At 43.2% G+C, this 14,665-nt stretch overlaps 1 protein-coding gene across 1 annotated transcript; it reads right to left on the bottom strand.

Moving 5' to 3' along the window:
- Positions 1-356: 356 nt before the first annotated feature.
- Positions 357-9,691, bottom strand: NXF3 (nuclear RNA export factor 3). The gene is given in 18 exon segments (XM_054561851.1): positions 357-404; positions 515-575; positions 952-1,134; positions 1,782-1,854; positions 2,425-2,467; positions 2,563-2,678; positions 2,784-2,842; positions 2,963-3,070; positions 3,187-3,242; positions 3,328-3,396; positions 3,751-3,787; positions 5,479-5,640; positions 5,786-5,889; positions 6,014-6,118; positions 6,207-6,290; positions 6,918-7,068; positions 7,291-7,520; positions 9,542-9,691. Coding segments are annotated over 18 exon segments (1,839 nt in total).
- Between the last annotated feature and the right edge of the window lie 4,974 nt (positions 9,692-14,665).

Raw genomic sequence — 14,665 nt, 5'->3', positions numbered from 1 at the left:
TTTTAGTCTCTACCACACTTTTCCCCAGATACTGGCTGACCATCTCTCTCTTTTCCTTTCCTCCTCTGTATACCAGTGAATGGGTTTTGTCTTGAATGGATTTTTACAAGGATGTGACATAACATGCAACGTCATTCTTTATTATGAAAAGAATCTGTTCCTGGGTGGGACAAATACACAAAACAATCATCCCTTTGGGTGGATGAGTGTCAGTTAAGGGTTGACTCCCCAGCTCCAAGCAGACCTCCTGGCAGAATAACAAGAATATACTAAAACTGGTAGAGAAACACAGCAAAGATGGTGAGGATGAAGATGATGACACCCAAAGGATTCTTGTTGAGGATGTGCTCTCAGGATCATGGATCATCCTGTGGGAGGGTCTCTTCTGGCATCTTGTACTTGGCCTGGAGGAAGTAAAGCAAGGAATTTGGGAGATTATCACTGCCAGGAGCCCTCAGTCTCATCCTCAGGTATCCTGGCCTCTGCTCACTTGACCTGAATTCCCAGACCTCACCTTGGGCAGAGCATGCACTTGTGCAGCTGTGGTGTAGTCCCAGTGGTTGTCATGAAGACACCTGGGGTGGAGGAAGGGCAGGAGACAACCATTAGGACCAAAGTGGAGATTGGCCACACACTGTTGTTTCATAACCTGTGTGACATTAACATGCCTCCACATTTACTGTGACATACGTAGTGCAATAAGCCCTGTGGCACAATGTGTGTTAGAAAAATTGCTGAAACCAAGTGTATCAATAAAAGAATGAGGTCCATGAAATGCATAAAACTATACATACCTGTTCAAAACAACTGTGTAGCTTACAGGTAATGAGAGAGAAATGTTCAAGGTGATGGGTGAAATAAACAGGAAAAACAAATTACCTGCAAATTCCTATCATTCACTCCTCAAATTCTCCCAGTTTCCTCCTATGCCCATTTACACCAATCACTCACTTCTGATACCACTGGAAGCTCATCCCAGACTTGATGGAGAAAACCTGCACCATTTCTTGCGGCTCCTTGGAGAGAGTGGGCGTGGAGCTGAAGGTGGGGGCAGGCACTTGTATGGAATACACACTCTTAGCATCACTGGGGGTTGCACCCCTCACAAACAGTTCATCGTTCATGATGCACAGCCTGCAGGAAAAATGGGCCCTCAGACAACTGATGGGTGGACAATACCATACCCTCAACAATGATTCTGCTTCTACTGTCACAAAGAGACTAGGTTCCTTCCACAGACTAACTATACCTGACCGACATGGACAGAGTCCATGCCTGGTACCTCTGCCCTTTTCACAGACACAACATTTGGAGAGATTTTCTACCAGCCTCACTAGATTTGTAGGACTAACCCCACTGTATTTAGTCTGCAAATACCCCTAAGGGAGAGGACAATCTAATCCCTTTTTCAGGGAAAGACACAGAAATGTCATATAATTTCACCAAGGTATAAATCTAGTTAGTGCTGGGATCACAAAGAGAACCCAGTGTTCTAACTCCAGAGCCCCCACTCCTACCCCAATGCCATTGGATACAGGTGGAAAATTTGTCACATTTGGGAGCTCTGCATGAGCTGAACATTGGAAATGCAGTAGTTGGTCGGGGGCAAGGGAGAAGGAGAGTATCCTGAGAAGGAGTAAAGGGTCAGGCCCCAGATCAGTCCTTGGATCTACCTGTTGGCTTCCCACAACACTGAGAAAACAACAAATCTTCACTGCCACACACCCACACACCTGAGCCCACGCTGGGCTGCCTGTTCCCACCCAGAGCACAGCACTCACCTGGAATTGCTGGCAGGGGTAGCGATGAAGGTCCGGCTGAAGGCACGGACAGAACCCTGAGACCTTCCTTCCACTTCAACAACAACAACAAAAACAACAACACCCCTTTAGAGTCACAATGCTTCACACACCCCCCACTGCGTTCCCCAGTCAGGGTCAGACTCCATACATGCCCAAGAGAACAGCTGTCCCCTGGGAGTCAGGGTGTCGGGAATGGGGAGGGCAACAGTAGGAGCAATCTTCTCCCACTGACATGGACCTTACTCCATCCTAGGACAACCACTCGACAAGTTCATTGGACTCATTTTTTGCAGCTACCCAAGAGGTGGGCATTATTAGACCCATTTTGCAAAAGAGGAAAATGAGAGTTACGTGCAACCGGCCCAGGTTCTCAGAGTAAGGATCCGGGATGACAGCCACCAAACCCCACACCTGTGTCCCTAACACTCCAGCTGTGTGGGGCTGACAGGCATGGATGCGGGTCAGACCAAGGCGGGTTGGGGGCAGAGTGGAAGCAGGAGAACACAGAGGGAATAGGAGAAAAAGGGGAGGGATCGGGGAAGTTGGGAGAGTTCTGAGAGAGACCCCAGCCTGCAGGAGGGACAAGTGGGGCATCTGGAGAGGGGACTCTACACACACTCACCTTCCTTGAACACCCCGTTGACACAGACGAAGATCATGCTTTCCTGAAAGAGAAGGATGCAGGTGCTCGGTCACCGTCTACACCTCCCACCCACCTGCATCTTTCTGGGCCAGCCCGAGGGAGGAAGGGGGCTCTCACCGACTGGAACCACGTGTCCAAGATGAAGGAGCTGAAGTCATGCTGAGTTTTGGGCAACACACTGAGGGAGCACACAATGTCACGTTTTGTATGTTTCAGCAGCTGAAAGCGCAGGTCTGTGGGGGAAGGACAGCAAAGGTCAGGGTTGCCACACCCAGGGCCCTGTGACTGACCCCTTCATGCCCCCTTTCCCTGCCCAGTCTTCCCCATCCCACACGCACTGGGGTCCTTGAGGTTCTTCATATTCCTGTTATATTTGAAGTACTCGAACAAGCTGCTTCTAGCAGAAAAGAAAACAGCACGTGGTAGTCTGAGACCACTGTGGGTGTTCCCATGAGCTGGCCTGTGTCTGCTGGGGAGCCACACAGCCCAGGGGAAGAGTCTGAGCTGCGATACTCACGGGTCTGGATCGTTCGGGTTGAAAGGAATGGTCAGGGAGAAGCAGGCCTCATCGTGATAAGCACCGAGGAGACTCTGTCTGTCTCCAGAGTCATAGATCATGTAATACCTGTGAGGGAGCAAAGGGGAGAGGCTACCCGTGTCAACTGGACCCCAAATGAAACACAGGAGTCACAGTCAGCAGTCCCAGCCCTCCTTACCACTGGTGTTCCCAGAGCTACTTACTGCTGCAGAAATGGCAGCACTAGACTCTTCACTACATCAGATCCAAAGAAGCTTCCCTGAAATCAAAACAGTCCTCAGGACCGCAGCTGATACCGCATCCTCATTCACCAGCTAAAACCCTACTATATGTCCCCTCCTCACCCTGTAGGTTGGTAACTTCTGGTGTGCTTCAATCCCCAGATTAGTTGGTGGGTGTGGCTCCTGGCCATCCTGAGAAAGGTAAAAGGAAGTAAGCCTTGCAGACCAGCGGGTGGTGCTGAATGATCAGGAAAAGGATGGGCCAAAGTGAGGGTAGGGGTCAGAGGTCAGGTGCAAAAGAGCCCTGGAAATTCCATAGGCAGAACTACATTTGTTTCTTCATCATGGGAGCCCTGGAGCCTGTGGAGAACTTGTGTGAAAAAGGTCCAGAGCCTTTGACACAGGTTTCCACATGGGTCCATCCACCAGCCAATATTCAGGGTCAGATCTAAAAATGTAACTTGGGCCAGACCTATAGGGGTTCAGACCAGGTTGTGGGAGATGGCAGTTCCACTTAGAGGAGTCAGTGATAGAGGATACACTTACCAGGCATAATAACTTGGGGAAGAGTTCCAGGATGGAGCTGCGAAAATTAAGGTAAAACAGAAACATAAGTAAATCTGCAGAGCAGCCCAGCCTCATTGGAGCAAGCACATCTATACCAGACATATAGCCCAGTGTGTCCCACCTATACTCCACTATCCCAGCCTTCCAGGGACCTAGGAAACTTCCCCATTGATTGACCCATGTAAAAATGCTCATCTTTCCTCCGGCCCTCCCTTGTCTCCCTCTCTATCCTGCTGGGTAGCTCCCACCTGGGGGTCCCATGTCCCTTCTCCAGTGCCAGGAAAAGCTTCTTGTTCATCCCAGGCTTGAGGGCTTCTTCCCCCTTCCTGACTCTCTTTCTTCCTCCTGGTCCCCAGTGAGAGCTCCAGAGAGAAGAGGGAAGGGGGTGAAAGCCCAGGGTTCTGCTCTCTCACTGGGGGAGGGATTAGGAGGCAGGAAGGGAAAAGGAGGAGGAAGAAGACAGAAAGGGAGTGAGATAGGAGGGGGATTGGGGAGACACGGGGGTATAGAGACAAAGGGAAAAAGAGAAAGCAAAGGGAAGGGAAAGATGTTCTACCCTGGAGGTGGAGGTCAGGGAAAAAGAGAGAAGAAAGGGGATATGGATCTCCTGCAGCAGCCTTTTCTTCATTTGCCCCTGGCTGGCCCTGGGCCCTGAGGTAGGAATGGAAATCATGCACCTAATGGGCTGGGGACCCATTGGATACAGGTGGAAAATTTGTCACATTTGGGAGCTCTGCATGAGCTGAACATTGGAAATGCAGTAGTTGGTCAGGGGCAAGGGAGAAGGAGAGTATCCTGAGAAGGAGTAAAGGGTCAGGCCCCAGATCAGCATGGGGTTTTGGGTCTGTGATCCCCTCTTGTGATCACATCCTTCTCTCCTCATGGTCCCCATGCACCTGCACTGGTCTTAGTTGGTTCCTTGTCTGAGGAATCCTGCCCATGTCTAGGTACCCAGGGCTCCTCTGAAAGATGAGACAGGTGATGTGATGTGTGGAAGGAGGGGCAGTGCCGCTGAGAGGACTGTTCTTCTGTCTCCTCAACCCCCACTGCACTCTGCCTTCCACTGCTGCCTTGGGAGGTCTTATGCTCACTGGGGGTTGCTTACTTCTGACCCTGACTCAGAAAACCCTGGATTCTCCCAAGAGGAGCCCAATTCATGGCATTGGTCCAGAGGAACAAATGTCATTATGGCAGCCACCCAGGGCTTTGGCCCTCATCATGAGATGGGAATGTCCCCATCTCAGTCTGGGATTGGAGAGGAGACCCCTTTGGAGCAAAGACAAGCAGTTTCATCTCAGGGTAGGGAATATGCCTCATCTGAGCTTGAAGTAGGAAGGCCTGTCTCAGCTGGCTCTGGGTCAAAGGCTCTGGGTTGGAGGACCCTTATCAGTCCAGAGCACCAGTATATGACTCAAGGCCGGTCACACCTGGTACCGTTGAAAAGGGGATGGCTTGCTTCCTAGAGCACGTTGTTGGGAGGGCATGCATGAGAAGGTTGGGTGCAGAGAAGTGGGAAATGGACCTCAGGCCAAGCAATCAGGTGAGCAGGTCAGAGGAAGAAAAAGATACCTCTAAGCACAGGTGATGGACACAGAGAAGAGAGCAAAGCCCTGTGGTCCTCCCAGAAGAACTATTTACTGCCTCCAGCAAACAGGCATTATCAAGCATAGCTCAGGCTCACAGGTGGTAAAAGAGGGTACAACTAACCTTATGTTGGTTGAATTATCTGGGAAGGTGGTGCATAGTGGGTTTCTGTTTGCACTCATCTCTTCTGGATCCAGCCCTTTGCCCTGGTCCAATTCCCCTGCTGACTTCACCTGTGATTATGGGGAGGAAATATATGGACCTGAGAAAGAGAGCCAAGATGATCTTCACCCTCAGTCTCTTCCTTTTCTAACAAATCCACTTTACTGCCCCTTGTCATTACCCCATGGGGTTCAGCGGCTCTGGGTCTAAGGTGGTGAAGGGGGGCAATAGGTGGGGGAAGAAGAGGTAGGTATGGATGTGGACACACAGCTGGTCTTGAGTTTGCATTACCTTTACCTCCTTCTCCTTTTCTGACTTCAGCTCCTTCTGCACAGACTGAGGCACATCAGAGGGGCTGACAAAGATAGATATCTGCAGGGAATACAAGAGGGTCTGGGTAAGCGCCAGGAAATCTCAGCCTTGGTATCAAGCAAGACCTTGCCCCTGTTCTGCCCTCTTGCCCCTAGCTAACCCTGGTCATGCCCTTAACACACACCATCTCATTATCCTCATCCCGAATCTTGCCGTTGATATTCTTCAGTGCAAAGGCAATGGTTGCATTCTCAACAAAGAACTGGGCCTGCATTTTCTCATAGTGAAACTATAAGGAGAGTGACAAGAGAAACAATATGAGACCAGAGCCACTGCTCATCTTTCCTGTTTCTTCTCATCAACCTCACTCTCCTTACTTCAGTTGGAGTGAAGGGGATGCTGCATTGTTTCTGAATCAAATTCAGTAGCCACTTCTCATCATATTTTATGCCGAATGGAATCTAGGAGCCAAAGAAAAGACAGGAGAGTGACGTAATGGAATCTAAGGGTAAAATAAAACCCAACCATGCTTTCCTTTAAAGCATTTAAAGGAAATGCTTTCTTTTCCGCCTTTAAAATAATTTTTAAAGATGGGACAATATCTATTATTGCCAACTTTTGTACCAGGCACAGGTTTCCTAAATACCATTCTTCCCATTCAAATAGTTTTCCTCGAATAATCAACTTAAGATATTTAACATGTATTTCCTTTTATAAAGTTCCAAGAGACCCTACCTAAGGCAGGTTTAACCTGCACCTCTCACAAAGACCCCAGAGACTCAAGGTCCTCCGACATTCAGCTTGGGCCAAACTGTGCCTTCCAGTATGGAGTTGCTCCATCTCCCTGGCAGTAGTTTCCTCTTTTGCTTTTAGACTACTTGTCCCACTCTCCTTACAGTCAGTCTATTGCCTTTGTATTGCTTCTCTGAGTATGCCCTTAGATGACCTAGGATGTTAACTCCTAGTAATAAAAAGACACATTACCAACTCCTCTGCCCCAGAAAGGTGCCTAGTGTCTCTACACGAATCCAACATAACGTCCTCTGTTCATTTTCTAAATATTAGGTCCACTTTTCCAGGACACTCACAATGATCTTGAACCAGGTTCCTGAGGTCTCATCCTGCCTCTTCTCCATTTTTTTCTCCGGAGGATTTTGCTCTCTTTCTGTGTTAACATGGCTTTGGTTCCATTTCTGAAAATAGGCTCTCCGATGATAGTGTGGAACAGCATAGGGCATGCTGCGGGGCAGTGGAGAGAAAGAAATAGTCCATATATGCTCAGAAAGTCTTCTATACACATTTGTTTCACTGATACCAAGGCTAAAATAAAGTTTTCTATACCATTAATCTGCTCCTATCATTCCTCATTTTTCCAGGTTGCAGAGAAGAATGACATGTTTAACTACAAGGTTATATGTTCCACTGGCGGGTACATTTCAGCCATGCTGACTGGTCACTTACTATCTTACTCGGGTGTCCATGAGAGCATCACTTGTTGCAGGATCTCCATCTTGTTGCCGGTGGGATGAAGGATGAATGTCATAACTGATATGTTCAGTCAGATTGATACGTCTCCTTCGATACATACCCCAGCCTGATCTTCAACGTATGGTGTTACCTTGGGTATTGTGCCCTGAAATTAAGAACAACACATCAATGATCCCAATACCAGAAAAAGTCCTGGGGAGATATCATGGCTAATGAAGAAATATTACTGATTTTTATGATCTAAAATGAAATACATCACAAGAATTCACTGTGGTTCCATGTCCTGGGAGATGAGAGATCGGGGATATTCACAGCCAAGAAGAAAAGCCCAGAAGAAAGGGTTTAGGTATTGAGTTTAATTTGTGATGTTAGTCCCTGATATGTCCCTTACAGGCTAGGTGGCCTGGGACAAGTTGTTTATTATCTCTAACTCTCACTTCTCTCCTCTGTTCTATGGAGATTATGAAATTTACCCTGGAGGTTTGGTGTTACGGTTCAAGGGTCAAAGATGAGTTCCTGCCTAAATGAGCAATTAGAGAACTGAAAGAGAAGTCTGGTAAAAATATCAAGAATAATGTCCAGGGAGACATAATGTGGAGAATACCAAAAGAGAAAGGAAGAGAATTAAAGATGTTGTGAATATATCTAACATGTTTAATTTGAACCCCAGTAAGAAGAAGAGGGAACACTGCAGAAATGGTATTTGAAGAGATTTTGGTTGTGAAGTTACAAAAGGAAGAAGATATCAAGTCAGTTTAACAATATTAATAGGAAAAAAAGTATATTTTAAGGAAAAACATTCTTAAAGAAAAGAAACACATTTCATAATGATGTTAACATAGCAATAACTGCAAATATTTGAGACCAGAAGACTCAAGCTAAAAGAAATATTAAGGATTCTTCTCCAGGCAGAAGAAATACGATCCCAGATGGAGGCACATAGATGCAGGAAAGAAAATCTAATATTTGTGACTGTGTAGGCAAGTCTAAATGAATGTTGACTGTATGGCATGATGCCAATAATGTATTCTGGGAGGTTAAATATATACAGAATTAAAATGCATGACAGTAAAGTGGGAGGCAGTGAATGGAATCAAAGTGTTCTAAAATCACTTAATTATGTGAGGAGGTCTCAGGGACTATTTACATTTGACTGTGAAAAAGCAAAGTACGAGTATACATTGTATTCTTACAAGTAAACACTACAAAAATGGAAATAGAATGTCTAAGTATCTAGCTAAATGAGGGAACAATTTAATAGTCAAATACATTAATTGTTTCAAATAAAAGGAGAGGAAAGTGACTTAGGACTGGCAAAAATAAATGTACAGTAATATGGCATATATAAACTAATTATATCTATATTTACATTAAGTTTCAAATTAAATATTCCAAATAGGAAAACAAATGTTATCAGAATGGATTTTTAGAAGCATTCTGTCAGATGGCCCTTTAAAGAGATACATGCAAAATTTAATGATTTAGAAAATCTGAATAAATAATTTGGCAAAATGTATATTATTTACACACTAACTTCTTGAGAGCTGGTACAATTGTGTTAGTAAAAGAAAAGGCACACTTTTTAAAAAATTACTAAAGGAAAGAATGGAATTTCTTTATTATAACAAATTCAATGCAATAAGAAAATATTAATAAAAATTCTATATTTGTATGTATGTCTTACTATAGAGCCAAGACATGTAAACCAAAAACTAATAGAAGTAAATGGAGAAATGACAAATTCATGGTTACAGTGGGAAATTTTAGCACAGCTCACTGATTGACATATAACATGGCAGACAAAAATTCAGCTACATAAAGATTTAAAAATGTGATTTAAGTAAATTAGCAAAGTAACATAAAACAATGCACACAACAACCACACAAGGAACATTCCAGAATAGGTCATGTGCTCAGCCATAAAGCAAGACTCAACAAACTGCCATGGGATAACAAAATCTACCCTGAATAGCTGATGTGGAATTCAAGAGTAATGGTGGGTTCTCTGTCCCTCTGCACCTCCAGTATGAATCCAAAAAATGTTAATTTACACCAAATCCCCCCAACCTAGGTGACCCTCCCCATTCTCCAAACCTGGGCCTAAGAAGACTATATGACTCAGGTATTTCCCCTCAAGAAGGGAAAGAAAAAATTCACTTCACCCACATCCATAAGGAGGGGAGGTTTTCCGTGTGGAACCAGGATGGGTATGTAAGGGGCTCACTTGGTCCATTTCCTCAAGAGCATGGAAAATAGCTTGGGCCACCACCACCCGTGTTCCAAAATGGAAGTAGTCTAGATATCCCACGGGTTGGGGTAGGGAGGGAACCCAGAACCACTCCAGCCCAGTGAGGATCTGAGGCAAAGGCTTCATGCCTACTAACTCACCTGTGGTGTGGCCAGAAGGCAGTGATCTGTCACCAAAGTCCTCAAAGGGTATTTGTGAGGAGAATCTGTGGAGCCTGGAGCTGGATGTTTGAAGATCAAGGTGGGCTGCTGAGGAAGACAAGACCTGGTCCCAATAATTTCTTCAGGGCCAGACGAACAAGATGGAGTCTTTACAGGAAGTCCCTTTCTTAAAGGCATAGAGAAGAAAGCTCTGGGGGCCAGAGGATACTTAACTTCCTGCTCTTACTGCCCCCTGAGCTTGCTACCAGCTAACACCCAGGGAACTATTTCCCACTGAACCACCCCTGCAGAGGAGGCCAACCAGAGTCAGGAGGCCTGGGACCTAGGTACTTGTATCTAAACACCGGGAACTCTGAATGCCAGGCTCTGTGTTGGCTGCACTACACTGTGTTCCCTCATTCTGCAAACCCAGAGAACTTCAAGTGCCAGCTATTGGCCCAGGCTGTGTACTTGCTACATTGCATCTATTCTTTAATGTATTCTTCACAAGAGGACTCTGATATCAGAATCACCAGCTTTCCAAGGTTGCTGGGGTTTAATGTGGTACTTGGGCTTATCTGCAGGCATTCAGATGCTAACTGGAGAAACAGAAACTGGAATTGAGCTCCATGCAATAAGGGTGACCACTCCAAGCATAGTTTTACTAAATTCTTGCTGCAATATGTGGGGTTTTCTTAAATTAGGGCATTGTAACAAAGTGTTCTCAAAATAGTCTATGACTGGAATTCATTCCAGCTCATCCCATAAAGATAATACAAAGAAAAAAACAGGCCAAGAAAATATCAAGGAAATAGCAAACAGAGATTGGTGGGTCACTGTAATGAGAGTAGAAAAGACAAATCATGTACTTTCCTTTAAAAAAAATAAGAGTACTCAATGTAGATAGATTCCTTTTAGTGGTCATAGCTAGGATTGTAGCTCTGGAAGTCAACTGTAAGGGTGAAGGGTAAAGGAAGAAGGGGGATGCCTACGCTCTCATGCATTAGCAGGAATTCTGGAATTATCCACTACTTTCTCTAATTTTCCACTCCTTGTTCACAATGCCTTCCTGAATCTCTATACCTTGAGAGAAGAAATCTAGTCACTGAGCTGAAGAAAAATATGCACTCAAGAGTGTAATCATTTGGGGTAGGGGAACTGTAAGAGAGAAACACATACACACATATACAGATTCAAGTCAAAAGTTGAAATTGTTTACTTTTTGTAAGACAGTATCATGAACATTCCATAGCATGGTAAATATATGTGAACTCCTCTGTCAATTAGTTACTAAATATTTTCAAGTGTTTCTCTCTAGTAATTTTCCAATCACAAAATATTAAACATTAAAAATGTGTACTTAGAAAGTGAAATCATTCTGCACCTTCCGTCTCTATGGTCCCCTCATGGTCACTCACAGCTATCCAAGATATCCAATGTAAATAGAGTGGTGCACATTTTATGGATGTGTATCTCTTTGGATAATGTGTATACCTACCTTAAAATATTTGTGTAAATGTGTGTATATATACATACATATATTTTTCAACTTGCAGCCACATAAATTAGTTTCTGCAAATAAAATTTTTCACCTGTTATGACACTTCCAAATTTCCATTTCTTTTATTTTTAATTGAATTTATTGTGGTGACATTCGTTAATAAATCCATACAGGTTTCAAGCATACAACCCAATAAAATATCATCTGCATACTGCATTATGTACTCACCACCCAAAATCAAGTCTCTTTCTGTCCCCATTTCATTTATCCACTTCTTCCACCCCAACCCTTGTTTCCCTTTGGATATCATCATACTGTTTTCCATGTCTAGGTATCACATATATATAAACCCCTTCACTTTTTTCACCCAGCCCCCCAAGCACCTTCTCTCTGACAGCTCTCAGTCTGTTTTATGTATCTATGCTTCTGTTTCTGTTTTGTTTGTTCAATTATTTTCTTGATTATATTCCACATATAAATTAAATCATATAGTATTTGCCTTTCTCTGACAGGCTCGTTTCATTTAGCATAGTAATTTCCAGGTCCATCCATGCTGTCACAAAAGGTAAGAGCTTCTTCTTTTTTACACCTAGGTAGTATTCAATTGTGTAAACATACCACAGCTTTTTTATCCATTCATTTACTGATAGGCACTCAGGCTGTTTCCAGGTCTTAGCTATTGTAAATAATTAAGGGGTGCATGTACTCTTTTTTCTATAATTTTTTATTTATAAATCATGTTTATTCTATTACAGTTGTCTCAACTTTTACCCCTTTAACCCCCTCCACCCATCCTACCCCCACCTCCCACTCCCACAGTCAATTCTCACTCTGTTGTCCATGTCCATGGGTTATTCATGCATGCTCTTTGTCTAGTCCCTTCTCCTTCTTTCCAACATTGCCCTCTTTTCCCATCTCCTCTGGTCACATTCAGTCTGCTCCATGTTTCTGTGCCTGTGGTTTACTTTGTTCATTAGTTTATTTTGTTGAAGAGAGTCCACTTATAGGTGAGCCATATGGTATTTTTCTTTCATCAACTGGCTTATTTCACTTAGCTTAATATTCTCCAGTTCCATCTATGTTGTCACAAAAGGTAAGAGTTCCATCTCTCTCCCTCTTTCTTTCTTTCTTAAATGCAGATCGATTTTATTTATTTTTTAAATGTCAAAGTTAATTATAAAATATTAAAAAATTAAAACCATTATAAAGTCTCAGCAATTAAAACAACATGACATCAGCACAGAATAATCAAGTAGATCAATGAAATAATGAGCATTCTAGAAACAGACGTATATATCTAACAATATAATATATGATTAAGTTGATATTTCAAATCAATGGGTAAAATAAGGCTTATTCAACAAATAAGGTACATGGACCACTATTACTTGAAATAAAACAAATATAGAGCCCTATTTCACACATTATACAAGAAATATTCAGGTGAGTTAAAAATCAATCTGTAGAATCTAAGGAGTTTTAGAAGAAAATAGAACTAATATTTTTCATAACCTGAAGTAAAATATTCAAACCCAGAAGTTATAAAGTAAATTTTAACTATATAGTAATATACATATAAAAATTTAAAGGACAAGGAATAGAATAGAAAAGTATTTGCAACATATCTAAAACATAGTTAACAGGGTTTTTTTTTTTTTGTTTGTTTGTTTGTTTTTAGGGAAAAAAGTTCTACACACCTTTAATCAATAAATGGATAAAGAATACCAAAAAGTCATTTAAAGCTTTTTAAAAAAAAAAAAAGAAATAGGCAAGAAATATACTAAAACAGGTGTAGTCTCAACAAATAGTAAAGGAACAATTAAAATAACATCATTGTCACAATCAGATTAATGAGTATTAAAAATATTGGTAATATCAAGTACTGGCAACTATAAAAGGAACTGGGTATTCATAGAAACTTTTATTTCATCTTAAAGCAGTACCTTTAGCATATTTTGCAGTGCTGGTTTGGTGGAAGTGTACTCTTTTAGCCTTCATCTGTCTGGGAAACTCCTTATTTCACCTTCCATTTTAATTGAGAGCCTTGCTGTGTAGAGAAGTCTTGATTGCAGACCTTTGCTTTTCATGACTTGGAATATTTCTTGCCACTCTCTTCTGGCTTGCAGGATTTGTGTTGAGAAGTCAGCTGCTAGCCATATCGGGGCTCTCTTATATGTTACTACTTCTTTCTCCCTTGCTTGCTTTAGGATTCTGTTTGTCTTTGATATTTGCCATTTTAATGATGATGTGTCTTGGAGTGGGCCTCATTGGGTTCCTCTTGAATGGGACCCTCTGTGCTTCCTGCACTTGTGTGACTTTTTCTTTCCTCCAATTAGGGAAGTTTTCTATCATTACTTTTTCAAACAGGTTCTGTATCACTTCTTCATCCTCTTCCCCTTCTGGTACCCCTATTATACGGATATTATTACATTTCAGGTTGTCCTGCATTTCCCTCAATGCCTCTTCATTCTTTTTTAATCTTTTTTCATTTTCTTGCTCTTTCTGAGAACTTTTTTCTACCTTGTCCTCAGCTTGCTGATTCAATCCTCGGCTTCATCAAGCCTGCTTTTGATTCTTTCTACTGTGTTCTTCAATTCAGAAATTGTATTCTTCATTTCCTCTTGTCTCTTATTGATAGGTTCTATGTCCTTTTACATGCTGATATACTTTGCATTAAGTTCCTTATAATTTCCCTATAGTTTTTGGTAATTCTCTCTGAGCTCACTGAGCTCATTGTGCTTCCTTAGAACCATTGTTTGGAACTCAGTATCTGATAGTTTACTTGCCTCTATTTCATTTAGTTCTCTTTCTGGGGATTGCTCCTTTCCCTTCAAGCGGGGCATATTTCTTTGTTTTCCCATTATTTGTGAGACTCTTCTCTTTTGCTTCTGATTTTTAAGTGGATCTGTCTTGATCTCCTGACTTTGTGGTGTGAACTTCTATGGTTGGAGACCACTGTTTTTACTTTCTGGATCTGCCTCTGATGATGTCAGATGTTGACCCTGTCTGACCTTAGACAGTCTGTTTGAGACTTCCAGTTATTTACTGTTTGTGGCTGACTCCTTCAGCTGTTAATCTATGCCCTCTGCACTCAGCAGACCACCTTAGACAGCTCAGGGCAGGGTGGAATCCCCCATGAGGAAGGGGTTATTGGATCCTCTCATGCTGCTGCTGTATGGGGGAGGAGTCTGTACTGGGATCCAGCCAGCTACTCTCTCCTTTCTCTTCCCAAAGCCTCCATCCCCAGTCTCTCCTCAAGTGTCTCCAGACCTCTCTGTGCCCCCTTTAACCAGGGATCTACTGTCTGTGGCTGCCACTCTGCACTCAACAGGCAGCTTATCACAGGGCGGGATGGAATTTCACATGGGGGTGGGGCTATTGGCTCCTTTAATGCTGGTGCCGCTCACAGGGAGTAGTCTTTGCCTGAGCAAGATGGCTGCTGCCGCAAGGGGGATGAAT

Source organism: Pteronotus mesoamericanus, unplaced genomic scaffold (genome assembly GCF_021234165.1).
Source record: "Pteronotus mesoamericanus isolate MK-2021 breed Mesoamerican mustached bat unplaced genomic scaffold, CSHL_Meso_final scaffold_550, whole genome shotgun sequence".
Taxonomy (NCBI): domain Eukaryota; kingdom Metazoa; phylum Chordata; class Mammalia; order Chiroptera; family Mormoopidae; genus Pteronotus; species Pteronotus mesoamericanus.
Note: the sequence above shows the minus strand (reverse complement) of the source record. Positions and strands in the feature narration are given on the sequence as shown.